Source organism: Phyllobates terribilis, unplaced genomic scaffold (genome assembly GCF_046119375.1).
Source record: "Phyllobates terribilis strain yellow unplaced genomic scaffold, ASM4611937v1 Scaffold_7__3_contigs__length_470593459, whole genome shotgun sequence".
NCBI classification, from domain to species: Eukaryota; Metazoa; Chordata; class Amphibia; order Anura; family Dendrobatidae; genus Phyllobates; species Phyllobates terribilis.
Genome location: NW_027362767.1, coordinates 232756889 through 232783521, shown reverse-complemented (window position 1 = coordinate 232783521; position 26633 = coordinate 232756889). Strand labels below are relative to the sequence as shown.

General features: G+C 41.6%; 1 protein-coding gene across 1 annotated transcript in view; it reads right to left on the bottom strand.

Annotated features, from left to right (window-relative positions):
- Positions 1-26633, bottom strand: part of LOC141155470 (nuclear receptor subfamily 6 group A member 1-like) — a 260468-nt gene that overhangs the window by 6763 nt on the left and 227072 nt on the right. Inside the window, exons 5-7 of the mRNA XM_073642336.1 lie at positions 13483-13538; positions 8399-8556; positions 8076-8303 (exon numbers count right to left, since the gene is read on the bottom strand). Coding sequence (XP_073498437.1) covers positions 8076-8303; positions 8399-8556; positions 13483-13538 — 442 coding nt within the window. The remainder of the gene's footprint in view (positions 1-8075; positions 8304-8398; positions 8557-13482; positions 13539-26633) is intronic.

The following is a 26633-nucleotide window of genomic DNA, read 5'->3' as shown; positions in this document are numbered from 1 at the left end:
TGGAGGACTATGTGGGCCCATTATACGGTATGGAGGACTATGTGGTGCCCATTATTCTGTATGGAGGACTATGTGAGCCCATTATACTGTATGGAGGACTATGTGGGGCCATTATACTGCATGGAGGACTATGTGTGGCCCATTATTCTGTATGGAGGACTATGTGGGGGCCCATTATACAGCATGGAGGACTATGTGAGGCTCATTATACTGTATGGAGGACTATGTGGGCCCATTATTCTGTATGGAGGACTATGTGGGCCCATTATTCTGTATGGAGGACTATGTGGGGGCCCATTATACTGCATGGAGGACTATGTGTGGCTCATTATACTGTATGGAGGACTATGTGGCCCATTATTCTGTATGGAGGACTATGTGGGCCCATTATTCTGTATGGAGGACTATGTGGGGCCCATTATTCTGTATGTATGTGGTGCCATTATTCTGTATGGAGGACTATGTGGTGCCATTATTCTGTATGGAGGACTATGTGGGGCCCATTATTCTGTATGAAGTACTATGTGGTGCCATTATTCTGTATGGAGGACTATGTGGTGCCATTATTCTGTATGGAGGACTATGTGGGGCCCATTATTCTGTATGGAGGACTATGTGGGGCCCATTATATTGTATGGAGGACTATGTGAGGGCCCATTATTCTGTATGGAGGACTATGTGTGGCTCATTATACTGTATGGAGGACTATGTGGGCTCATTATTCTGTAGGAAGGACTATGTGGGCCAATTATTCTGTATGGAGGACTATGTGGGCCCATTATTCTGTATGAAGTACTATGTGGTGCCATTATTCTGTATGGAGGACTATGTGGGGCCCATTATTCTGTATGGAGGACTATGTGGGGCCCATTATACTGTATGGAGAACTATGTGGGGCCCATTATACTGTATGGAGGACTATGTGAGGGCCCATTATTCTGTATGGAGGACTATGTGGGGCCCATTATACTGTATGGAGGACTATGTGGGGCCCATTATACTGTATACAGGACTATGTGGGGCCCATTATACTGTATGGAGTACTATGTGAGGCCCATTATACTGTATACAGGAATATGTGGGGCCCATTACACTGTATGGAGGACTATGTGGGGCCCATTATACTGTATGGAGGACTATGTGAGGCCCATTATACTGTATACAGGACTATGTGGGGCCCATTATACTGCATGGAGGACTATGTGGGGCCCATTATACTGTATACAGGACTATGTGGGGCCCATTACACTGTATGGAGGAGTACGCGGGGTCCATTATACTGTATGGAGCACTATGTGGGGGCCCATTATACTGTATACAAGACTATGTGGGGCTCTATTATACTGTATGGAGGACTATGTGGGGCCCATTATACTGTATGGAGGACTATGTGGGGCCCATTACACTGTATGGAGGACTATGTGGGGCCCATTATACTGTATGGAGGACTATGTGAGGCCCATTATACTGTATACAGGACTATGTGGGGCCCATTATACTGTATGGAGCACTATGTGGTGTCCATTATTCTGTATGGAGGACTATGTGGGGCCCATTATACTGTATGGAGGACTATGTGAGGCCCATTATACTGTATACAGGACTATGTGGGGCCCATTATACTGTATGGAGCACTATGTGGGGCCATTATTCTGTATGGAGAACTATGTGGGCCCATTATTCTGTATACAGGACTATGTGGGGCCCATTATACTGTATACAGGACTATGTGGGGCCCATTATACTGTATACAGGAGTATGTGGGGCCCATTATACTGTATACAGGAGTATGTGGGGCCCATTATACTGTATACAGGAGTATGTGGGGTCCATTATACTGTATGGAGGAGGACTATGTGGGGGCCCATTATACTGTATACAAGACTATGTGGGGCTCTATTATACTGTATACAAGACTATGTGGGGCTCTATTATACTGTATGGATGACTATGTGGGGCCCATTATACTGTATACAGGACTATGTGGGGCCCATTCCACTGTATGGAGGACTATGTGGGGCCCATTATACTGTATACAAGACTATGTGGGGCTCTATTATACTGTATGGATGACTATGTGGGGCCCATTATACTGTATACAGGACTATGTGGGGCCCATTCCACTGTATGGAGGACTATGTGGGGCCCATTATACTGTATGGAGGACTATGTGAGGCCCATTATACTGTATACAGGACTATGTGGGGCCCATTATACTGTATGGAGCACTATGTGGTGTCCATTATTCTGTATGGAGGACTATGTGGGGCCCATTATACTGTATGGAGGACTATGTGAGGCCCATTATACTGTATACAGGACTATGTGGGGCCCATTATACTGTATGGAGCACTATGTGGGGCCATTATTATGTATGGAGAACTATGTGGGCCCATTATTCTGTATACAGGACTATGTGGGGTCCATTATACTGTATACAGGACTATGTGGGGCCCATTATACTGTATACAGGACTATGTGGGGCTCTATTATACTGTATGGAGGACTATGTGGGGCTCTATTATACTGTATGGAGGACTATGTGGGGCCCATTAAACTGTATACAGGACTATGTGGGGCCCATTACACTGTATGGAGGAGTACGCGGGGCCCATTATACTGTATGGAGCACTATGTGAGGCCCATTATTCTGTATGGAGGACTATGTGAGGCCGATTATACTGTATGGAGAACTATGTGGGGCCCATTATACTGTATACAGGAGTATGTGAGGTCCATTATACTGTATACAGGACTATGTGGGGTCCATTATACTGTATACAGGACTATGTGGGGCCCATTATACTGTATACAGGACTATGTGGGGCCCATTATACTGTATGGAGGACTATGTGGGGTCCATTATACTGTATGGAGGACTATGTGGGGTCCATTATACTGTATGGAGGACTATGTGGGGTCCATTATACTGTATGGAGGACTATGTGGGGTCCATTATACTATATGGAGGACTATGTGGGGCCCATTATACTGCATGGAGGACTATGTGGGGGCTCATTATACTGTGTGGAGGGCTTTATGGGGTTTACAGTTGAGACATCATACTGTGTTGGGGTCACCATACTTTGCCGCGGGGATGGAGGGGGGTACAGTAGAGTCATCATATCATGCGTGTGGAGGGTACTGTGGAGGAATTCAATGTGGGGGTATTATACAGTGTTTGGGGGGCACTTTTGTTGGTATCATACTTCATGGGTGGCAATGAAAGGGCAATCTAGGGGCTTCAATACGAGGAAAATTACTTTGTAAGGGCTGCGAAGTTGTGAGATATGCTCTTCTCTGACCCCGCAAAATATTAAAGTTTTTTTTTTGAGGGGACAGGGCCCAATTAGAACTTCTGCTGTGTGACGCCATGATTTCTTTGTAAGCCCCTGCCAGCGAGGAAATACCCAATGCTCTGGTCATGTGGTCTGTCTCTTAAGACTTATTAAAATGTACTTTGTTTGTGGGACAACTCTTTGAAGTTTTGAAGCTTGTTTCCATATTAGATGAGGAAAAGCTTCCTTAATTGTACACTTTATTTTTAATAAATATCAAGGTTGGTCCTCGACTTTGTCCAAGTTTTTAATTTTGGCTCTCTGTGTATTCGAGTTTGACATCCCTGCGTAGAAGAAGAATGTTTTTGGTTGAATGGTGTATTTGTTTGGAGAGTCTCTCCTTTATTTTCATGGTGGTTTCTTCCGCATATAATAAACCACATGGACATTACAAAATTGCTGTCACAGGGAAAATAATTTACTACTGGGAAAAGAAAGCTCCATGTATTTTTTTCTCGTATATGATAACCATTAGTTATTCACGCTCATGAATATGGAACGAGAGGAGGTCACACTTTTGCACCATTTAAGTATTCTGTTTTTCTCTTTTCGTATAATGCTTGAAAAAGGCTCATGTAGACCCGAAACGCGTCATGTTACATAATGCAACTGTGATGAATTGAAATAATTTTATTCAGAGAGTGAAGTGCTTGTCTCTTTTACTTTGGAAAAGTTTTCATACCCTGTGAACTTTTCCACATGTTTCACATTATACCCGCAACCTTAAATGTATTTTATTGGGATTTTATGTGATATGCCGACAATAGGTAGCAAGTATTTTCTTAGTGTAAAGGAAATGATACAAGTTTTCCAAGTATTTTAAAAATATAAATCTGTAAATTGCGACATGCATTTGTATTCAGCCCCCCTGAGTTAATACTCTGTAGGACCACCAGTCTTTTGGGGTCTGTGTCTACCAGCTTTGCACATCTAAAAGGTGACATTTTGTCCATTCTTCTTCGCGCACTCGCTCAGTGAGATTGGATGGAGGCGTCTGTGAACAGCAATTTTCCAGTCTTGTCACAGATTCTCACTGGGATTTACGTCTGGACGGTGACTGCGCCGTTCACACACATGAATTTGCTTTGATCTAAACCAGGGGAGGGCAATTAATTTTCCAGAGGGACCACATGAGACACCGTGACTGTTGTGGAGGCCAAACCAATAGGCTTAAATTAATTATTTCAATATTAATATTATAATAATTTTATAATATTAACTGTATCATTAAATACTGAGCAGAATTAAGTATGCCGACATCCCACTATGTACCGTATGAGCCAACACAGCCTCTATAAACTGATTAAATTTGCTGATGACACAAAGCTAGGAGGGATAGCTAATACTAGAGAAGAGAGAGAGAGGATTCAAAAAGACCTAAATAAACTGGAGCAGTGGGCAGCAACCAACAGAATGGTTTTTAACAGGGAAAAATGCAAAGTACTACATCTGGGCAATAAAAATGAAAAAAGCATATACAGAATGGGAGGAATAGAGCTAAGCAACAGTACATGTGAAAAAGACTTAGGTATACTAATAGATCATAGACTGAACATGAGTCAACAGTGTGATGCAGCAGCAAAAAAGGCAAATACAATTCTGGGATGTATTAACAGAAGCATACAGTCTAGATCACGTGAAGTCATTATCGGTCTTTACTCCTCTTTGGTCAGACCTCATCTGGAATACTGTGTACAGTTTTGGGCACCACATTTTAAAAAAGACATAGACAAACTGGAGCAAGTTCAGAGAAGAGCGACCAGAATGGTGACTGGTCTGCAAACCATGTCCTATGAGGAACGGTTGCAGGATTTGGGAATGTTTAGCTTGCAAAAAAGAAGACTGAGAGGAGACTTAATAGCTGTCTACAAATATGTCAAGGGCTGTCACATTGTAGAAGGATCATCTTTATTCTCATTTGCACAAGGAAAGACTAGAAGCAATGGGATGAAACTAAATGGGAGGAGACACAGATTAGATATTAGAAAAAACTTTTTGACAGTTAGGGTGATTAATGAGTGGAACAGGCTGCCACGAGAGGTGGTGAGTTCCCCTTCAATGGACGTCTTCAAACAGAGGCTGGACAGACATCTGTCTGAGATGATCTAGTGAATCCTGCTTTGAGCAGGGGGTTGGACCAGATGACCCAGGAGGTCCCTTCCAACTCTACCATTCTATGATTCTATGATTCTATATACAGTATGAGCCCCCACACAGCCCCCTACATACAGTATGAACCCCAAACAGCCCCTACATAACCTCCTATACACAGTATGAGCCCCCACATAACCTCCTATACACAGTATGAGCCCCAACATAGCCTGCTATATACAATATGAGCCCTCATATAACCTCCGATATACAATGTGAGCCCTCACATAGCTTCTCTATATACAGTGTGAGCCCTTACATAGCTTCCTAAATTCAGTATGGGAACCCACATAGCCCCTAAATACAGTATGAGCCCCCACATACCCTCTCTATATACAATATGAGCCACCACAATACAGTATGATCCCCCACATAGCCTATATACAGTATGAGCCAACATAGTCCCCTATATACAGCATGAGCCTCCAGTCCCCTATACACAGCATGAGCCCCGACCTAGCATCCTATATACACATGCCATACACATGCAAAAAACAATACCAAATCACCTCACTCCAGTTTCCCCAGCACTCTGCTTCGGTCTCTGGTGCACTGACACTCAGCACAACAGACGCGATGTAATGACATCATCATGTCTGCTGTCTCAGTCGCACACACTGATTGGTGGAAGAAAGAGCAGGCGGACAGTGGCGGCGGCAGACGGATGGCAGGCGAGGGCATGGTGCAGCCCATGGTCCACTGGTTCAGCCCTTCGGCCGTCTAAGTCCACGGGCTGGACTGGAACAGCCAGAGGTCTGCCTGCAGACTGCACGTTGCCTAGTTCTGATATTAACCATTTATTGCAACTCCGGCAGTAAGTTTACGGTCATTATCCAGCTGGAAAGTGACCCTACGCCTCAGTCTCAAGTTGTTTGCAGCCTCTAAAAAGTTTTCGTCCAGGATTGTCCTGTATTTAGCTCCATCCATCTACCCATCAACTCTGACCAGCTTCCCAGTCCCAACTGAAGAAAAGCATCCCCACCCACAGCATGATGCCGCCACCACGTTTGACAGTAGGGATTGTGTTAATCAGGGTGATGTGGAGTGTTAGTTTTCTGCCACACATAGCATTTTGCATTTACCCCAAAGTTCTCCTTTGGTCTCATCTGACCAGAGCACCTTCTTCCCTATGCTCATTGTGTTCCTCCAAGTGGCATTTTCCAAACTGTAAACAGGACTTATGGCTTGCTTTAAAAAACTACTTTATTCTTACCAATCTGCCATAAAGGCTAGATTTGTTGACTTTATGACTATTAGTTGTCCTGTGTACAGATTCTCCCACCTGAACCGTGGATCTCTGCAGCTCTTCCAGAGGGACCATGGGCCTCCTGGCTGCTTCTATACTTCATGCTCTCCTTTCTTGGGATATCAGTTTAGGTGGACAGCCATGTCTTGGTAGGTTTGTAGTTGTGCCATACTCCTCCCATTTTTGGATTATGGACTGAACAGTGCTCCGCAAGATGTTCAGAGCTCTGTCTTTTTTTTTTTTTTTTATAACCTAACCCCCGCTTTACTCTTCTCCACAACTTTATCCCTGACCTGTCTGGTGTGTTCCTTGGTTTTCATGATGCTGTTTGATCTCTAATGTTCTCACACAAACCTCTGAGACCTTCACAGAACAGCTGTAGTTATACTGAGAATAAATTTCACACAGGCAGACTCAATTTACTAATTATGTGACTTCTGGAGGCAATTGGTCACTCAGGATTTTATTTAGGGGTATCAGACTACAGGGGGCAGAATACAATTGCACGTCACAATTTTCGGATTTACATTTTTTTTAAATATTTAGAAAATCATGCATCATTTCCATTACAATTCACAAATACTTGTGTTGGTATATCACATAAAATCCCAATTAAATACACTTAAGTTTGTGGGTTTAACGTGAAAAATGTGTAAATCTTCACAGGGTATGAATACTTTTTCAAGACATTGTATATGGGGCGCCTATAATAATAAACTATATTATTTTTTTATTATTTCTTTAGCGCCAAAATATTCTACAGTACTTTACAATTCAGAGGAGATGGACAATATCAAACATTACAGAGTAACACATAATTGAATACATACCAAGGGAAGTTATCGTCCTGCCCGCAAGCTTACAATCTACACCTATCCCTGGACACCACCAATCTCGAGTGCCGACTGGATTTTTTTCTACTACATTCCTCAAGATAGGTGTTAGCTTTTTAATTGGTGTAACTTCCTGGACTTTTATTTCCAGGAAGAATAGAAGAGGAATGCTAGAACCTAGAGATCTAAGAAAAGATGATCTGACTTTGAGGAACTCAAGTATTTACTGACAAGTGACAGGTCTACTTTTGGAAGAGTTTTTGTAATTTGTCTTTTCTACTGCTGTGGTACAAGCGAGTAGAGAGTAGGGAGAATCCAGTTGGCTTTTGGATAAAAATTCAACACAAACTTTATTGCAGATTCGTATAAAACGGGATACTAAGAAAATATATGAGCCAAATCCTTCGCGTTTCAAACTATAACTTAATCTTTACTCATGTATACGAGCAAGGCTGCCATGAATCAGTGATGTACACCCTCGGGGCGGTCTATGGTTGGTAAACTTACCCTTCCTCGATTAGCATTGGGGTGGTGAGCGGTTCCATATCCTCCGCAGTTATTAGTTGGTTAACGAGAGTGTGCGACTGAGGGTCTATACTTCGTGTTTGAGATGGGATCAAAGCAGAATGAGTAGAGTAGTTAAAAAGATGAGGTAGATACTGATAGTGCGTTGGTCCGGGGTTCCCCAAATACTGTTCCCGTAGAGCAGCAAATCCATTCAGTTCCAGTGATCTACTGTAAAAAGAATGCAGAAAACAACATCAGCATCATGTGAAACATAAAACAGGTCTACCGTCACTACATGTCATGGCCTACGAGGCGCATGTCACCTAGAGGAGGGTGTGGATACGGGTGAAGGCTGGTTGCTCTCAGATACCCCATTGCCTGGAGAGCTGTGGTCACTGTCCCCATTGTTACTCCAAGAAGTGTTGGCTTCCTCCTCAAACTCTTGACCAGACATTATTCTTTCAATCTCTTCATCGGAAATCTGAAAGAAGAGATTATAGAATAATAAACCCATGAGATTAACATTGTTTCTACTAATATAATTATAGTGGTACTTTACAAAAGAAAATTTAATTGAGTTAGCGATAAACGATTGAGTTGGAACATGATCAACCCTACTGGGGACTTGGATTTCCACTCCTCGTTTTTGTTGGTCTAATCGTTGGCCGAGTGAACAATCTCCATTTACATTACACAATTTTTTTTCGAAAGAGCAAAGGAGAATTTTTTCACTTGCAAAAGTGATTTTGTGTGTGGTCAACGAGCATTTTTGAACATTGTTCAGTCGCTCAACCCATTCGCATTCCACAATTATCATGAACGACGGGGTCGCTAGCGTTAAGACTCTGATGGATTATCGGCCAGTGTCGATGGGCCTTAATTCCAGGGACCCCCAGTGATCAGCAGTAAACGGAAGATATGTGTAAATACTAGAGGCATGGAGTATGCTGCAGTATCGGGCACATTTGCAAATACAACACAGGACCCCAGAGAGCGCCTCTGGCCAAGGGGCGAAACAACTCAGGTAAGCAAGGTGTGTGACCTCAGCTGGAGGCTCCTTCCAAGAAAGAAGAAACACTGTGCTGTACCTGTACTTACTCGACAAGCAAGGGAATGGAACACCAATTAGGGTTTTGAGTCCCAAAAGGGACATTTTTTTTATAGACCAAAACAACTGGGCCATGTATCCAAATAAGCTGCTAGGTGGTGGCCCAGTCCAAAATTTGCTCTGTGGCTCATAGTATTCTAGTTACGCCTCTACTTTGTCCCTTTTCTTGGCTAATTGGTTGGGTATCAGGAGTCCACTATGACCAAATACACATTAGAATATATTAAGGAGGTTATTTATCCAACTTTAGAAAAATAAAAACAGGAGAAAAACTGAAAGAAACAATACGTACCACTTATTTTTCCCAAGTATCATGGTTTTGGGCTGAGCAGTGATGCTAGTTATGAGCATGGCAGCAAATGGTTATATGCTGGCCACTTAATAAGAAAACAGATCGCTAGATCATCATCCCCGAAGTGAGGGGTGAAAATTTTTTAATTTTTTTCTTACTTTATACATTTACAGTTGATTATTTTTTTTACCCTATTAATAAGAAGTCTGGGACTACTAAAGGAAAGCAATCATAAGAAAATTACCTACATTTTAAAATCAGGATTTTGTGTTAAATGCATTTATTTTTTTATGTTTTTGCCAATGTTTTTTTTTCCCCAAATCTTTACTACAAAAAAGTAAAAAATAAAATAGAAATCTTGCACTTTTCATATTGGCCACTAGGGCTTTTACAAAATCAGACTTCCGGTTTCTGGAAATTCACATGTACATAAAGCAGCAACAGTCAGACGACCATCCCCATCTACTTAAATATGGAAAAAGCGTGTGCAAAGTTCATTGTGAAGGAGGGGGAAGCAGGGTCAGCGGCGACATCACCTACTGAGGTTGGTGGAGCCTGTGTTATCAGCTGTGTATATGGCTGTTCTCACTCACTATATTCCTGTCTCTGATGATAATGAGCCTGCTGAAAAGAACTCCTTAAAGGAAAGGAAATGTGAGTCTAAAATAAAACCTGTGACCATTGTAAAAATTATAAGATTAATAATTCTGTTATTTAATAAAAATCATGATATAAAAACCCCCAAACATTGCTAACATTTTTAACACCTGACCGCCGAAGTCACTTCGCACCAAAGGTTTCAATTCAGACTTGGTGTCACTTTATATGGTAATAACTCTAGAATGCTTCTAATTATATATAAGTGACTTTTAGGGTCCTATGTGTCAGAAAACATGCAACAAGACCCCGAAGTTAAAAAAATGCACCCCTCTAATGTATTTAGGAACACATTCAGAAAGTTTGTAAACTCTTCATGTGCTTCAGACGAAAGTGGAAGAAAAAATTACATTTATTTTTAATGAACTGTTGCTTTAGTCCCAAATTTTTCATTTTTCCAAAAGGTAAAAGGAGAAAAAGTACCCCACAATTCGTTGTGCAATTTCTCCTGAGTACAGGGTTACCCTATATGTGGTTGCAAACTCTTGCTTGGGCACGTGGCAGGGCTCGGAAGGGAAGCAGCGCTATTTGACTTTTGAAGAGCAATTTTTGCTGGAATGGCTTGGAGACGCCATGTCACTTTGGCAGAACCCCTGAAGTGGCAAAAAAAGCAGAAACCCCACAAGTGACCCCATTTTGGAAAATGCACGCCTCGACAAATTCATCTAGGGGTGTAGTGAGCATTTTGATCCCAGGAGTGATTCACAGAATTTTAGAACATTGGGCTACAAAAATTAAAATTTTTATTTTTCCACTAAAATGTTGCTTTTAATTATCAAAAGAGCCAATAGGAGAAAACGAACCACAAAATTTGTTACCCTATTTCTCCTGAGTACGTTAATTACTAATATGTGACCGTAATCTACTGTTCAGGCAAAGTACAAATCTCAGAAGGGAACGAACGCCATATTGGGGTTGAGATTTTGCTGGAATGGTTGGAGGGTGCCATGTCACATTGTCAGAGCCCCTGAGGTCCTAGAACAGCAGAACCCCCATAAGTGACCCTATCTTACAAACTACACCTCTCAATAAATTAATCTAAGGGGGCAGTGAGAATATTGACACCACGAGTGGGTCGCAGAATTTTATACCATTGGGCAGTAAAGAAAAATTAATGACTTTTTTACCACTAAAATGTTGTTTTAGCCACAGATTTTACATTTACACAAGGGGGCAAAAGTGAAAATGGCCCTAATAATAATTCTGACTACGCCCCTAACCACACCCCAAGTCACACCCATTTACCATCTCTATGTACCCCAGCAGGATGAGATGTCAGATGGGGCAGCGACAGTGAAGGGCATTGAGCAGAGGCCCGTGACTGCAGGGCGTAGACCCGAATCTGGGACTGTCCGCTGTATCCAGGACAGTTGGGACTAGAGATGAGCGGATGGATTCACGGGTCTCTGGTCCAGCGTCCAGGTCAGTGGTACCTGGCGGCTGGACGGGAGTCCGCAAACTCCTCACCTTCCGGGGTCGCGTCATCTGTGCGTCCTGCTAATCTCTAGTTGGGACCTGTGGATTATTTTTTGCTCATTCATTCATAGTCGTAGCAGACAAAACTTTCTCATATTTCCATGAGATTAACTTTATGACATCTGGCTTTTTTTTGTGTCTGGCTGTGTTCACACGTAACAGAAATCCAGTGTTTTTTGTTTTCTCCAGGTGTCCGCACCAAACTACACAATAACAATCTTCTTTGATTATTGCACTTTTGCGCCATTTTGTGTGTTTCCACTTTATTTGATGCATTTTTTGGTGCAGATGTGAAGTCGCATTCTTAAGGTGTTTTTTATAGTACAGAAAAGCTTTGATTCTGCGCTTATAAAGGTATCTGCAGTTTTTTACATGTTTTTTTTTTAGGCTCCACATAAAAGCCTATAGTAAAAGAAAAAAAAAACTCCAAAACTGCACAGTTCAGCAGCATCTTTAGATGCACAGGGGGGCGCTGTTCTCATGAAATCACACCCACTTGGACATTTAAACACAGCAGAATTTCTGTGCGAAAAAAGCAGCATAAAAAGTGCAGCATTTACGCTACATGTGAACACAGCATAAGTGTCCAAGCAAAGTGGATGTGATTTAATGAAATCTCCGTCCTCGCTTTTGTATTGTTCGGTATTGGGGGGCATTTTTTCTCTACAGGCTTCTATGTGGAGCCTGAAAAAGTGCATGTAAAAAAGAAAAACCGATGTTGCATTTTTAAGTGCAGAATCAAAGCTTTTCTGTAGTATTAAAAATGCTGCTTCACATCTGCACCAAAACCGCATCAAATAGGGGGGAAAACACATAAAATAAACACAGCAAACACCCATTAATCAGACAAGATTGTTACTGCGTTGTTTGGTGAGGACACCGGCAGAAAACGTGAAGAAAAAAGTAAAAAAAAAAAAAAAAAATCAATCTAGCCATTTTTACACTATTTATCAATCACCATAAATAATCTGATAGCTGTATTGTACAGATTGTAACGATAACAGGGACATCAATTATGTCTGTTATTTCCTGATTTGTGATGTTTATTTATTTATTTTTTAAAAAAAGCACATTAAATGACATTATTGTAATGTGGCTTTTTTTAGTAATTTTGTAGGAAGAAAAAAAATCTTACCTTTATTTTTCCTCTAGAATACAGGGACATAGGAATACACTGCTATGTACAATGTATCTCTATGTACCGGAATAATTTGCCTGTGGATTCAGAGTCTGCAATGCAGCACTGAAGGCTGTGGCTTATAGCTTTAGCTGCTGCCTGCAATGACACAGGTTGTGGGTTCGATTCCCAGGGAGGCCACATCACAACAAAAGAGAATTGTTTAATTAATAGTAAGTGTGTGCAGAACAAAGATGCTGGCACAGGCCCCCAACGAGGAGCAGCTATGGAGCAATGGAGATAGAAGCCATCGCACAGAGAGAGTGGAAGTTGGGACAAAGTTCTTATCTCGAGGGGGAGCAGCCTGACCCCTCAAATTGGGACAGTCCCGATGAATGTAGGATGTTTGGGAGCTGTGGTCATTGCTGTGACAACCATCGGCTCCCCGCGATCACTTTGCAGGGCGGCTGATGGGGTGAGAAAGAGAGACCCCTCCCTCTAACAACCTTCTAAGTGATGCAATCGCTATTGATAATGGCATTTAGATGGTTAAACATCCAGGGCTCGTGCAATGCCAGGGTTATATGCCGAGCTCTCTGCAAAATACGACGTACAGGTACGTCCAATGTCGGAAAGGGGTTAAAAAAATACATGTAACACAAAAGCATGATTTAAACATTAAATCATTTTTTGATGATCGCATCCTTTTAAGATGCTTTATCGCACTGAAAAATAACACGTTTTTTGTCATCCTTACTTGAACAGGACCAATACTCTTGTTTCTTCCACCCGGCATCCCATCTTCTCTGATCGCTGTATTAAAAAAAAAAAAAAGTAATAAAATTAAAATAAATGTACACAATTCACATAGAATTTTATTTTGCAACACAATCATGCCATAAGGCTTCTATAGTGAAAGGATTTATAGGGATACACAGATAGGAAGTAGCTGTACATGCATGCTATGGCCACAAGGTGGCACTGGTGCACTGACAAGAGCATGTGTTGCACAACAGGCTAATACTATCACAATGAATCAGACTGAGGAAACCGCGGGAAATAATAATACTATAATTATTCACGTAATAATACTGAAATAAAAATAACCTCTTCATGCTTTCATCAGGGGTAATAACCCATGCTTTCATGCCGATATTTTTACTTTCTAAGGGGGGCATGGTGGCTCAGTGGTTAGCACTGCAGCCTTGCAGCGCTGGGGTCCTGGGTTCAAATCCCACCAAGGACAACATCTGCAAGGAGTTTGTATGTTCTCCCCGTGTTTGTGTGGGTTTCCTCCGGGTTCTCCGGTTTCCTCCCACACTCCAAAGACATACTGATAGGGAATCTAGATTGTGAGCCCCGATGGGGACAGCGACGATAATGTATGTAAAGCGCTGCAGAATATGTTAGCGCTATATAAAAAATAAATATTATTATTATTATTACGTTATAAAATTTATAAAGCGCCACTATACACTAAGTGAGTTTTACCAGTTTTGCCGTAATCTGTGCCAAATAAACTCATAATAGCTTGAAAAATTGCCAACGAGTCTCAACATTAGCAAAATTTAAAAAGCAATGAAAAATGGGGTCTCCAAGGAGCATTGTATTAGTAAATTTATAATGTAGAGAGCCAGAAAGCAGCAGCAAAGATAAAGTTCCAAATTTATTAAGAGTTGTGCACCATCTTATAAATGTGCCACTAATTACTTATTACATTTCTCCTTACCTTACGCCCCCCATATAACCCACATACAGGAATGCTCGGCTCAGACCAACACTCCGGTATTTTCTTTAAGAAAGCCGCAACCAAGCTCCAAGGAGAACAGAAGGATCGGCCATTGGATCCCCCGACATTATTCCTGTACACATTAGACTGTCGGCCGATATTGGCGGGTTCAGCCGACTTTAGCCGAGGGTGGATGTTCCTTAGGGCTTGTTCACATGCTGCGTTTTAGCCTCTGGGAAAAAATGCCGCGTTTTACAGCATCAGTAATAAAGTGATTTTGATTTTCTGAAATCCCATGCACATGCTGCTTATTTTTTCCTTGCAGATTTGTACCATCAAAGCGTTCGGTTTTATTTTGTTGTTAAATCTGCAGTGTGTCAACTCTTTCAGTGTTTTTGCTGTTCAAATGAAAGGGAAAAAAAAAACTGCATCGAAAAATGCACGCAAAAAAACGCATAAAAAGGTGCATATTTTAAACAGTTTTTTTTTTTTTGCCAATACTCAGAAAAATTTGTTGCAAATAATTCAACATCTGCAGATGCCCTTAAAGGGGTTGTCCAGGCTTGGGTCTCAAGTCTGCAGTCACCATGTGTGACTGAAGACTTGCAAATCCTCATAGCGCGCGCTGTCAGGATTCTCTGGTGCCGGCGATTTGCATACATTCGGTCACTTGCCGACTAGACGTGCACGTCCCCACTCAAACCAAATGTACTGAGCGAGGCCGGACACGTCTAGTCGGAATGTGGCCGAAAGTATGCAAATCACATACGTCCAGCCAACGGTCTAATGTGTATGGGGACACCGGCCAACTGATGCTCGGAAGAGATATCAATCATGCATTTCTTATTTTGGACTAACGATCGAATTGTTCTCCATAAGATAAGCAGATAAGCTTTCTCAGAGAACACAGGAGCTCCCGGCCGAACAAGGGCTCCTGTGTTCGGGAGAGTTGGCTGGCGGTTGAACAATCAGCAATAGGAACGTCTATACTCTAAAAGCCCGATGTGCACAAGGCCTTTGGTAATTTGGAGTTTTCGGGAAAGTCCTCCATTCACAACCCTTACACCCCAGAGTGGCTATAGGGGTCAAACCTGAATACTTTGAGCATTACACAGAAATCCCATTCACTTGAGTGGGGACCTTATAACACTTCCACTATCAGTGTTTTCATCAGGGTCCCACCAGCAGGACACCTGGTGATCAGCTTATCATTAGGGGACCCATCTGAGGAGTTTTCTGGAGCAGGATAAGTATATACAGAACATCTGCTTACATCATACATAGTATATAAGTACATAGAGAGCGGACGTGAACATCCTATACTTGTCCCCGCATATTACGACCTGTCCCAGCTCCAAAAAACTCAAGGGCTGCACTCAACCAACAATCCACCACCACTTGTTCAAGGTGTCTGCATTTCAAAGCACAATATGTCTCCAGTGTAAGTCTCGGCGTCACTTCTGTCACTCGGCTTCCTGCCTTTTGACCCTGAATACAGTAAATGCCGGGAAAATTCAGATACAGTACAGTGGGGCGCTGATAAAATCCCAACCTCACACTCTCCTATTACAACAATAGAGGCCAACGCCTGGATTATACTTTCCAGGGGGCACAAAGAACACCCAAGGTAATGGTCTTAGAAAAACACTGATGGTGACAAGTCATCAGGAGGAGACTTTAGACTGCAATCAGTTATCTTGGCAGGAGAAAAAAAAGCAGAAACTTTATTTTATCCAGCTGTAAAAAGTAATACGTTTTTTTTTATTTACTATTATTTTAGTGGTGAAAAAAAGGCCAGAAGTTTGCAAAAAACTCTTTTTGGGATTGTGTCGCTATTTTCCGTGACTCGTAACGTTTCCGCTTTTTGGCCGATGGAGCTGGGTGATTACTTATTTTTTTGCTGGACGAGACGACGTTTTAATTTATACCATTTTGGGATAGATGTGACGTTTTGATCGCTTGTTACAGAATTTTTTGTGGATTTTGGCGTTCTTGATTTTTTTTTTCTCGTTTACGGTGTTTACCGATTGGGTTAATTATTTTTAGATTTTGATAGATTGGACTTTTCTGAATGCGGCGATAACAGATGTGTATTTTTTTTTTTTTTTTTAAAGTCTTTATTTTTAATGGTGGGGGGAGGAGGGTGTGATTTGAACTTTTTTAAAACCTCTTTTTTTTTTTCACTTTCACTGTTCTTTAGTCCCCTTAGGGGACTTGAAGCTGTGATCGTCTGATCGCTTGTGCTATATACAGGGATGTCACAACATCGCAGTATATATTAAAAATCACAGTCTTCTTTGAAACCCGGCCACAGGTAACCCATCTGCGACCCCCGATCACGTCACAGGCGCGCCGATGAGTGCATGGAATGACTGGCCTATCTAATGAGTTTTCAGGAATGTACGCAAACCCAATTCTATCAGAAATTGTTCTCATTGGATTTTAGCTGTCCCGTCATGCAATCAATGCAGAATGTGCTCACTGCCTGTATACAGCAGGCTCAGATGCTGAGCCTGCTTCACACAGCACAGTCACCGCTTGTGTTATAAAGCCAATACCGGACAGTAACCGCTGTGATGGCGGGGAGCTGACGGGCTGCCATTGCAGGCAAGGACCTCCAGTAGACACCCTCGTTCTATACCGGACGATATATTCTATCATAGGTGTACTAACATATCCCTATGATAGGAGCTTGTTAGTTATACGACATAAGGCAATACTACAGTATTCCAGTGTATTATATAGGAGATCGCAGGTTCAAAAATGCAAAACAAAAATGTAAAAATATATATTTTTTAAACATCTAAAACAAATACAAAATATTTCCCTAAGTGTAAACAGCAAAGCGTAAAAAAGAAAAAAAAGTAAAAAAATATCTATATATATATTTGGTATTGCTGAAGGAGTAATTGTACAAACTAATATCAAAATATTTATCCCATACAGTGAACATAAGAGCAAAAATACAAATGGTAGAATCAGTGTTTTTGGTCACAGCGTCTCCAACATGCCAGCTTGGCCGAGTGGGGATTGTGAGAGTAAGGCCACGACCCCACTATCAGTATTTTGTCAGTAGTTTTTCTCAAAAACAGGTGAGGAACAATCAAAAAAAAAGTATAATAGAAACAAGTCACCAATTCTGCATTTATCACCCACTCCCGCTCCTGAGAAAAAATACTGACCGAATACTGATAGTGGGGCCAAGATCTTACAGCTATTTACAACCATCCAATAATCTAGGGTCTTATCAGGTCTATCTTGTGTTGAATTACAACTTTTCCCCTGATGGTATGTATGGACAAATTTTTTTTTTTTGGAAGCGTTTCAGGGACTGCACTTTCTTTTAGAGAATATTTGGAGGAGTTTTTTTTGTTTCCTAAAGCAGTTTTGAAAAGTTATTTTACGCGTTTTGTAAGCGTTTTTCTTTTTGTTGATTGGACAGAGTCTAGTTTGGAGCGGATTCCATCAGGAAATCAAAGAAGTGATATGCACGCTTTTTTTTTTTTTTCGCAAGGAGTTTTTCAAAGCCTGAAGAGGGGAAAAAAACATTCAAAATATTGAGCATATGAACAGCACAGTGGTTTTATAATAAAAATCAATAGGAAGAGTCTTTCTAGTATTTTTTAAGTTAAATCTGCTCCGAAACCAATCCACAAAATATGTGTGTGCACATGCCCTTGAGCTCATCATAAATCGAGCCCCGGGTAGAGTGAGCGAGCGCTCCCGTGTATAGGAGAGAAAGTTCTGACAGCCGAAAGATCGGCTAAAGCGCCGCCCAGCCGACAGCCATCTAATGTGGATGGTCAGCCTTAGGCGGAGTTCACATGTCCAGTTTTCATCTGCTTGGAACGAATCCAATAGAAACTGGATCAGTTTCAAACTGATGAAAAACTGATGTCTTAAAATGTTTCCGTTCACACTGTTGTCAATGATTTAAGAAACCGATCAGTTTTCTTTTGTTTTTGTTTTTTTACAGCTTTTTAGGGAACAAAAACTTCTGCACAACTTTTCTGTCCAGCTAAAAAAAAAAAAAATAAATTAATCGCAACTCGATCGGTATGTTAAATCATTGAAGGCACACGCTTGGAGAACAAAAGGATCGGGTTTGAATTCAATCTACCTGATCCCCATCTTCCCTGACTATTTGTAGAGAAAAAAAAAATCTGCAGACCTCTCCGTATGCATAAAATGGCCAGCTGGTTCTGCTGAAATCTGCCGATTCAAAAAGGGTTTTAGGCTGTGATCACATGTAGCGTTTTTGCGGTGTTTTTTTTTCTGCAGCCAAAACCAGCTATCTTGGCTCGAAACGCGGTACTGTAAAAAGAAGCTCATAATTTGCATACAAAAATGCAGCAAAAACGCTGCGTGTCAACATAGCCGTAATGTGTTTAGGAGCTTTTACGGATATTTGTTACTTTATTATTGGAATTTAGTCAAACCCCAGAGGAGATAAGTCCAAGAAACTGATTAACTATTAACAAGCCCTGTGATTAAGGACAAGTGTGTGTCTGTACAGGTCCTCTGGTGGCCAATACCTGCTATCTGATTTCGGTTTATCTCTAGCCTTGCCCTGGAGGGCTGAGGGGGATTTGATGGCAAACAGTAACAGAGTCATTGTCTACTTCAGACAGTCTCTTGATCTGTTTAAGCTTGTTTTTTTCTTCCCATAGCAGTAAAACTGGCCATACATATTAGATAGCTGTCGGCCAAACGATTGCTTGGCTGACGGCTACATTACTGTGCAAAAGGTTTAGGCAGGTGTGGAGGAAAAACTGCTGCAAAGTAAGAATAATTTAAGTAGAAGTATTAATAGTTAATTATCAATTAACAAAATAGAAAGTGAATGAACAAAAGAGAAATTAAATCAATCACTCAAAACAGCATAAATTCTTCTAGATACACTCTCTCAGTTTTTGAAGGATCTCAGCAGGGAGGTTGTTCCAAACATCTTGTAGAACTAACCACAGATCTTCTGTGGATGTCTCTTGTACAAATTCTTCACTCTTCCGCAGACAGACTGGATGATGTGAGATCAGGGCTCTGTGGGGGCCGGATCATCACTTCCAGGACTCAATGTTCCTTTTCTTTACGCTGAAGGTGTTTATTAATAACATTGGCTGAATGTTTGGGTTCGTTGTCCTACTGCTGAATAATTTTGCAGTCAATCAGATGCCTCCCTGAAGGTACTGTACTATGGGTAAGTATCTGCCTGTATTTCTCAGCATTGAGGGCATGAACCCAAACTAAGTTCCCACCTCCATTTGTTGAAATGCAGCCTTAAACTTTCAAGGACCCTCCACCATGCTTCACTGCTCCCTGCAGACTCATTATTTTGACGCTCTGCAGCCCTTAAGAGAACAAACTGCCTTATGTTACTGCTAAATATTTCCGATTTTGACTTATCAGTCCAGAACAGCTGCTGCCATTTTTCCTGTTTTTGCACTTTCTTCTAGTTTCCATTTTGAAGGTATGACTTTTGGGACGCAAATATTTCATTAAAACCACTTCTAAAAAGACTTCTCTCCAAACAGTTCTGAGTTGATGGCACAGATGGACATCTTTGTATTTCGAAGGACAGTAAGCATGATGTGTTTTTAATCTGCTTCGCGAAGTTCCCTTGGCTCACCATGCGACTATGGTCCTCAACAATGCTCATTTCTTGGTGCTTGTTCTAAAGACCATGAGCAGCACATTATGAAAACCTTCTTTGCCTGGGACAGACCGTGCTGATGAAGTAGAACTACCTTGTGCCTTGTTGCTGGGCGCAGTCTTTTGATAGTGTATGACCTGTGCCATGAAACTATCTTCCACAACCTCACCTTTAGAGCAGAGTTTGGCTGTTCCTGATCCAGTTTTAAGCCTCCTTAACAGCTATTTCTCTTTTAATTAATGACAGTGTTTCAACCTAGATATGAAAATGATTATCATTATCACCTATTTGGTATAATTGGTTAATCATACACCTGATGATAATCCTACAAAATTCCTGACTGTGTCCAAGTGTATCTAGAAGAATTGATGCTGTTTTAAAGGCAAAGGACGATCACCAAATATTGATATTAGGACTTTATTTTATTTTTTAACGCAATCTTCATTTGAAGCATTTCTTCCACAACTGTCTTAAACTTTTGCCCAGTATTGTATTTCTCCTGGGACCAATACACAGGAAGCTCATTCCTGTAACGGGGTCATAGCCAGTGTCATCTGGTAGAGGCTTATCTCCCCACCAAAAAGGATCGAGTTATTGAATTCCAACTTCAAGATCCTTATGTCCCCCATCATAATGTGCCAGGGAACAGTCAGGGGGCCCACATACATATTGAATGGTTGGCTTATCCAGATGAAACCAGTGGGTTTAGCCAGCTTTTATTCGATGTATATAGGGGCCATAAGATTAAAGCCCCCCCCATTCCCATCAGATAGCTGTTGACCGATGGATCGGCCGACAGCCGTTTCTCCTGACTCTCCTACACACATCTATAGGCCCCGTCACACATAACGAGATCGCTAGCGAGATCGTTATTACGTCATGGTTTTGGAATCGCTGGAGAGTTGTTTCATGATCGCTGGGGAGCTGTCAAACATGCAGAACTTCCCAACGATTTTGGCCGCCCCAGCGATCTAACTAACGATCTCGGTGGTCGTTGGGACGCTTTCACACAGCAGCTATTTAAACGATCCACACCTTGATAGGGACTGTACTGTGTCACAAAGGCGTGCATAAAATTACTTTTCCGCGCCCCCTCATCTCCGATTGGTGGACACTACTGCGTACGGCCAGTCACAGCCGGAGAACGCTACAACGATCCGCAAAATCAGGACTCAGTCGAATGAAAGGATATCAACAGCCCGGAGAATTCTGCTAGGATCTGCAATCCAGCACAAGGTCAGAAACAAAGGATGGAATCGCTATTCTGTTGCCTTCTTTATGCACGGCGGAAAATGAGAACGCTGTAGCGACCACCAATTGGGGACGAGGGGTGCGGAAAAGTCCAATTTATGCACGCCTACGTGTCTCAGTTCTGAATCGCTAACGAGGTCCTTGATCAAACACAGCGATGCACACTGCCCAGCGGGAGCGCAATGACCCAGGAATGGTCCAGGAAGCTTTGTAACGATCAGCGATCTCACAGCAGGGGCCTAATCGTTGCTACCTGTCAGACATAACGAGATCGCTAGCGAGATCGCTATTGCATCACAAAAACCGTGAAGTATCAACGATCTCGTTATGTGTCACGGGGCCTTAAGAGACCCACTACTGTTAATACCTTCATCTATTGACTAGCATGGCCCCTATAATAGTGATAACCCCATCACACACAGGATGACTGTCACCATAGGTATTAATTACCTCTCCCGCAGTCAATGTCCAGAAGTCAAAGGCCCAAGGCCGGCACTGTTTATATAAAGAAGTGTATGTGAATGCCTATTGTGTTACTCAATGAGTCAAAACTAGTCTTCTCAGGCTGATACCATCTCCTAATCTCTAATTTCTTTATCTTTGTCTTGACTGCAAACTTTCCCAAAACTTCCAGGTGTCACCAGAAGTCTGTATTCCCTGATACCTGAATATCAAACCTTCATTCTCCATTGTGTTAAACCCATTATCTGCTTAAATAATTTTAGTTGAAATATAACTGACGCGTTTTGAGTCTAGCGGACTCTTAATTGTAGATCTAGTTCATATACAGTACAGACCAAAAGTTTGGACACACCTTCTCATTTAAAGATTTTTCTGTATTTTCATGACTATGAAAATTGTACATTCACACCGAAGGCATCAAAACTATGAATTAACACATGTGGAATTATATACTTAACAAAAAAGTGTGAAACAACTGAAAATATGTCTTATATTCTAGGTTCTTCAAAGTAGCCATCTTTTGCTTTGATGACTGCTTTGCACACTCTTGGCATTTTCTTGATGAGCTTCAAGAGGTAGTCACCGGAAATGGTCTTCCAACAATCTTGAAGGAGTTCCCAGAGATGCTTAGCACTTGTTAGCCCTTTTGCCTTCACTCTGCGGTCCAGCTCACCCCAAACCATCTCGATTGGGTTCAGGTCTGGTGACTGTGGAGGCCAGGTCATCTGGCGTAGCACCCCATCACTCTCCTTGGTTAAATAGCTTTTACACAGCCTGGAGGTGTGTTTGGGGTCATTGTCCTGTTGAAAAATAAATGATGGTCCAACTAAACGCAAACTGGATGGAATAGCATGCCGCTGCAAGATGCTGTGGTAGCCATGCTGGTTCAGTATGCCTTCAATTTTGAATAAATCCCCAACAGTGTCACCAGCAAAGCACCCCCACACCATCACACCTCCTCCTCCATGCTTCACGGTGGGAACCAGGCATGTATAGACCATCCGTTCACCTTTTCGGCGTCGCACAAAGACAGTGGTTGGAACCAAAGATCTCAAATTTGGACTCATCAGACCAAAGCACAGATTTCCACTGGTCTAATGTCCATTCCTTGTGTTCTTTAGACCAAACAAGTCTCTTCTCCTTGTTGTCTGTCCTTAGCAGTGGTTTCCTAGCAGCTATTTTACCATGAAGGCCTGCTGCACAAAGTCTCCTCTTAACAGTTGTTGTAGAGATGTGTCTGCTGCTAGAACTCTGTGTGGCATTGACCTGGTCTCTAATCTGAGCTGCTGTTAACCTGCGATTTATGAGGCTGGTGACTCGGATAAACTTATCCTCAGAAGCAGAGGTGACTCTTGGTCTTCCTTTCCTGGGGTGGTCCTCATGTGAGCCAGTTTCTTTGTAGCGCTTGATGGTTTTTGCAACTGCACTTGGGGACAGTTTCAAAGTTTACCCAATTTTTCGCACTGACTGACCTTCATTTCTTAAAGCAATGATGGCCACTCGTTTTTCTTTACTTAGAATTTGTATTATGGCAAGAAAAAAGCAGCTAACAGTCTATTCAGTAGAACTATCAGCTGTGTATCCTCCTGACTTCTGCACAACACAACTGATGGTCCCAACCCCATTTATAAGGAAAGAAATCCCACTTATTAAACCTGAAAGGGCACACCTGTGAAGTGAAAACCATTTCCGGTGACTATCTCTTGAAGCTCATCAAGAGAATGCCAAGAGTGTGCAAAGCAGTCATCAAAGCAAAAGGTGGCTACTTTGAAGAACCAAGAATATAAGACATATTTTCAGTTGTTTCACACTTTTTTGTTAAGTATATAACTCCACATGTGTTAATTCATAGTTTTGATGCCTTCAGTGTGAATGTACAATTTTCATAGTCATGAAAATACAGAAAAATCTTTAAATGAGAAGGTGTGTCCAAACTTTTGGTCTGTACTGTATATCTACAATATACTGACTCGAAACGCGTTAGTTATATTTTTTATGCCCATGCTACTATTTTAATGAAATCACAAAATATTTTTGGTTTTAATTCACTGTAATGGATTAAAAAAACAACTCTTTTCACAATTTTGCAACCAAACTATTTAAGAAAAAAAAAAAAAAAATCACACCTTTGAACCACTTTTAATCCAATAATTAAATGGGTCGTCCGGTGAAAACCAACCACTTCATTCATTCTCTATCGGGACTGCCGGAAAATGCTGAGCCAGCGCTCGTTAGCCCCATGGAGAATGAATGGAGCTGCGGTTAAGCATGCGCACTACAGCTCCATTCTACTTGGGATAAAAGGACCCCGTTTTGCCAATTGGTAGGAATCCCAGTTGTCGGACCAGTGATCTACAAGTTATCACCTAACCAGTGAATAGGTGAGAATGACTTTTCATCAGACAACCAAGTTGGGCGACAACCAATATGGCTGCCGTAAAAAGTGGCTCCTACAGAGGATAAATGAGAAAGCTGCTGACTGATACACCGATTGGTGGCTTATCTCATGGAGAACAATGCGATTGGCAGTCCAAAATTGGATATTACTGATCAACACCTCTCCCGAACATCATTTGGCCAGTGTACCCCATACATATACAGTCGGCCGAACCTGTCAATATCGGCAGGTTTGGCTGACATAAGTCGAATGCATACGGCCAGCTTAATTCAATAGTTAAACGTGTCATCTTAAACAGGGGGAGATGGGACCCTCTGTTTTCCCTGCAACACAAATACGTGGTGCAAATGGATTGTCGCCATTGGTCACCCTAATAGATGCCATCTGTATTTGCCTATTCGGGCTCTCAAAAATAATACTGCTGTGAAATTTATTGGTGATCAGAAGATAGCACAATTAAGCCCTATAGTGCAACCAGAAAATATATAGCCAAATTAGGTTTATTAAAAATAAAAAAGGTAAAAAAGTAAAAAAAAGAAATACATATATATATCGATACATATATCTATATAGATATCTATACATGTCTATATAGATATACATATCTATACAGATATCTAGATATGTATATCTAGCTACTATATATATATATATATATATATATATATATATATATATATATACATACACACACACACACATACATACACACATACATACATACATACAGTACAGACCAAAAGTTTGGACACACCTTCTCATTTAAAGATTATTCTATATTTTCATGACTATGAAAATTGTACATTCACACTGAAGGCATCAAAACTATGAATTAACACATGTGGAATTATATACTTAACAAAAAAGTGTGAAACAACTGAAAATATGTCTTATATTCTAGGGTCTTCACAGTAGCCACCTTTTGCTTTGATGACTGCTTTGCACACTCTTGGCATTCTCTTGATGAGCTTCAAGAGGTAGTCACCGGAAATGGTTTTCACTTCACAGGTGTGCCCTGTCAGGTTTAATCAGTGGGATTTCTTGCCTTATTAATGGGGTTGAGACCATCAGTTGTGTTGTGCAGAATAGAGATGAGCGGTGTTCGACTAGAACTGTTCGCCAATCTCAAATTCGAGCTGTTTTGGGCGGTGTTCGAGTTGTTCGACGAACCCGAACGATTTGCAAAAAATTCGGCTGTTCGAGGTTATGTTCGATAACTGTTCGTGCACCAAAAGCGTGTCCTGCATGTCTGGTGCTATTTAGAGCACCAATCATGCAGGGATTGTCTGCCACTCACTGTAATGCCACAGCCATGGTGGTTGTGGCATTACAGTGATTGCCCAAATCGATGGGAACAGTGCCAACAGTGAAACATGAAAAGCCGGCAATTCAGCAGCGGCATACACCGGTACCCGACAATTTAGAACCGAAAGAATAGAGCTTCACACATAGATTAGATAGATATAAACATGTCAGCCACATATATATGAAGTACAGTGAAAGTGCTGCTTACTGTACTTGTCATTTAGCGTAAAGGATTTATCAAAAAAAATAATAGTGTTTTCATGCACCGTCTCTTTAAAAAAGCCGGCCGGCGACAATTTATAACAGACAGAATAGAGCTTCACACATAGATTAGATAGATAGAAACATGTCAACCACATATATACGAAGTACAGTGACAGTGTTGCTTACTGTACTTGTCATTTAGCGTAAAGGATTTATCAAAAAAAATAATAGTGTTTTCATGCACCGTCTCTTTAAAAAAGCCGGCCGGCAATTCAGCATCTGTACCCGACAATTTATAACAGACAGAATAGAGCTTCACACATAGATTAGATAGATAGAAACAGGTCAGTCACATATATATGAAGTACAGTGATAGTGTTGGTTACTGTACTTGTCATTTAGTATTAAAATAAAGGATTTATTATTAAAAAAATTGGCGTGGGGTTCCCCTTAATTTTAGTCTCTAGCGGAGGTTAAGCAGACGGCTGGGGCAGATGTTTGAAGCCTGGGAAGGGGGTAATACCCACGGAGCTTCCCAGGCTACTAATATCAGCCCCCAGCTGAATACATAGCCTTTACTAGCTATTAAAATGGGGGACCCCCCCAAAAAAATGACGTGGGGTCCCCCCTAATTTAATAGCTAGCAAAGGCTAGGCAGACAGCTGGGGGCTGATATTAATAGCCCAGGAAGGGAGCCATGAATATTGGCCCCCTCCCAGGCTAGAAACACCAGCCGTCAGCTGCCCCAGAAATGGCGCATTCATAGGATGCGCCAATTCTGGCACTTAGCCTCGCTCTTCCACGCTGCCCTGGTGCGGTGGCAGGGGGTAATAGGGTTGGGGTTGATGTCAGCTTATAATGCCAGCTGACATCAAGCCCAGGTTAGTAATGGAGAGGCGTCTATAAGAC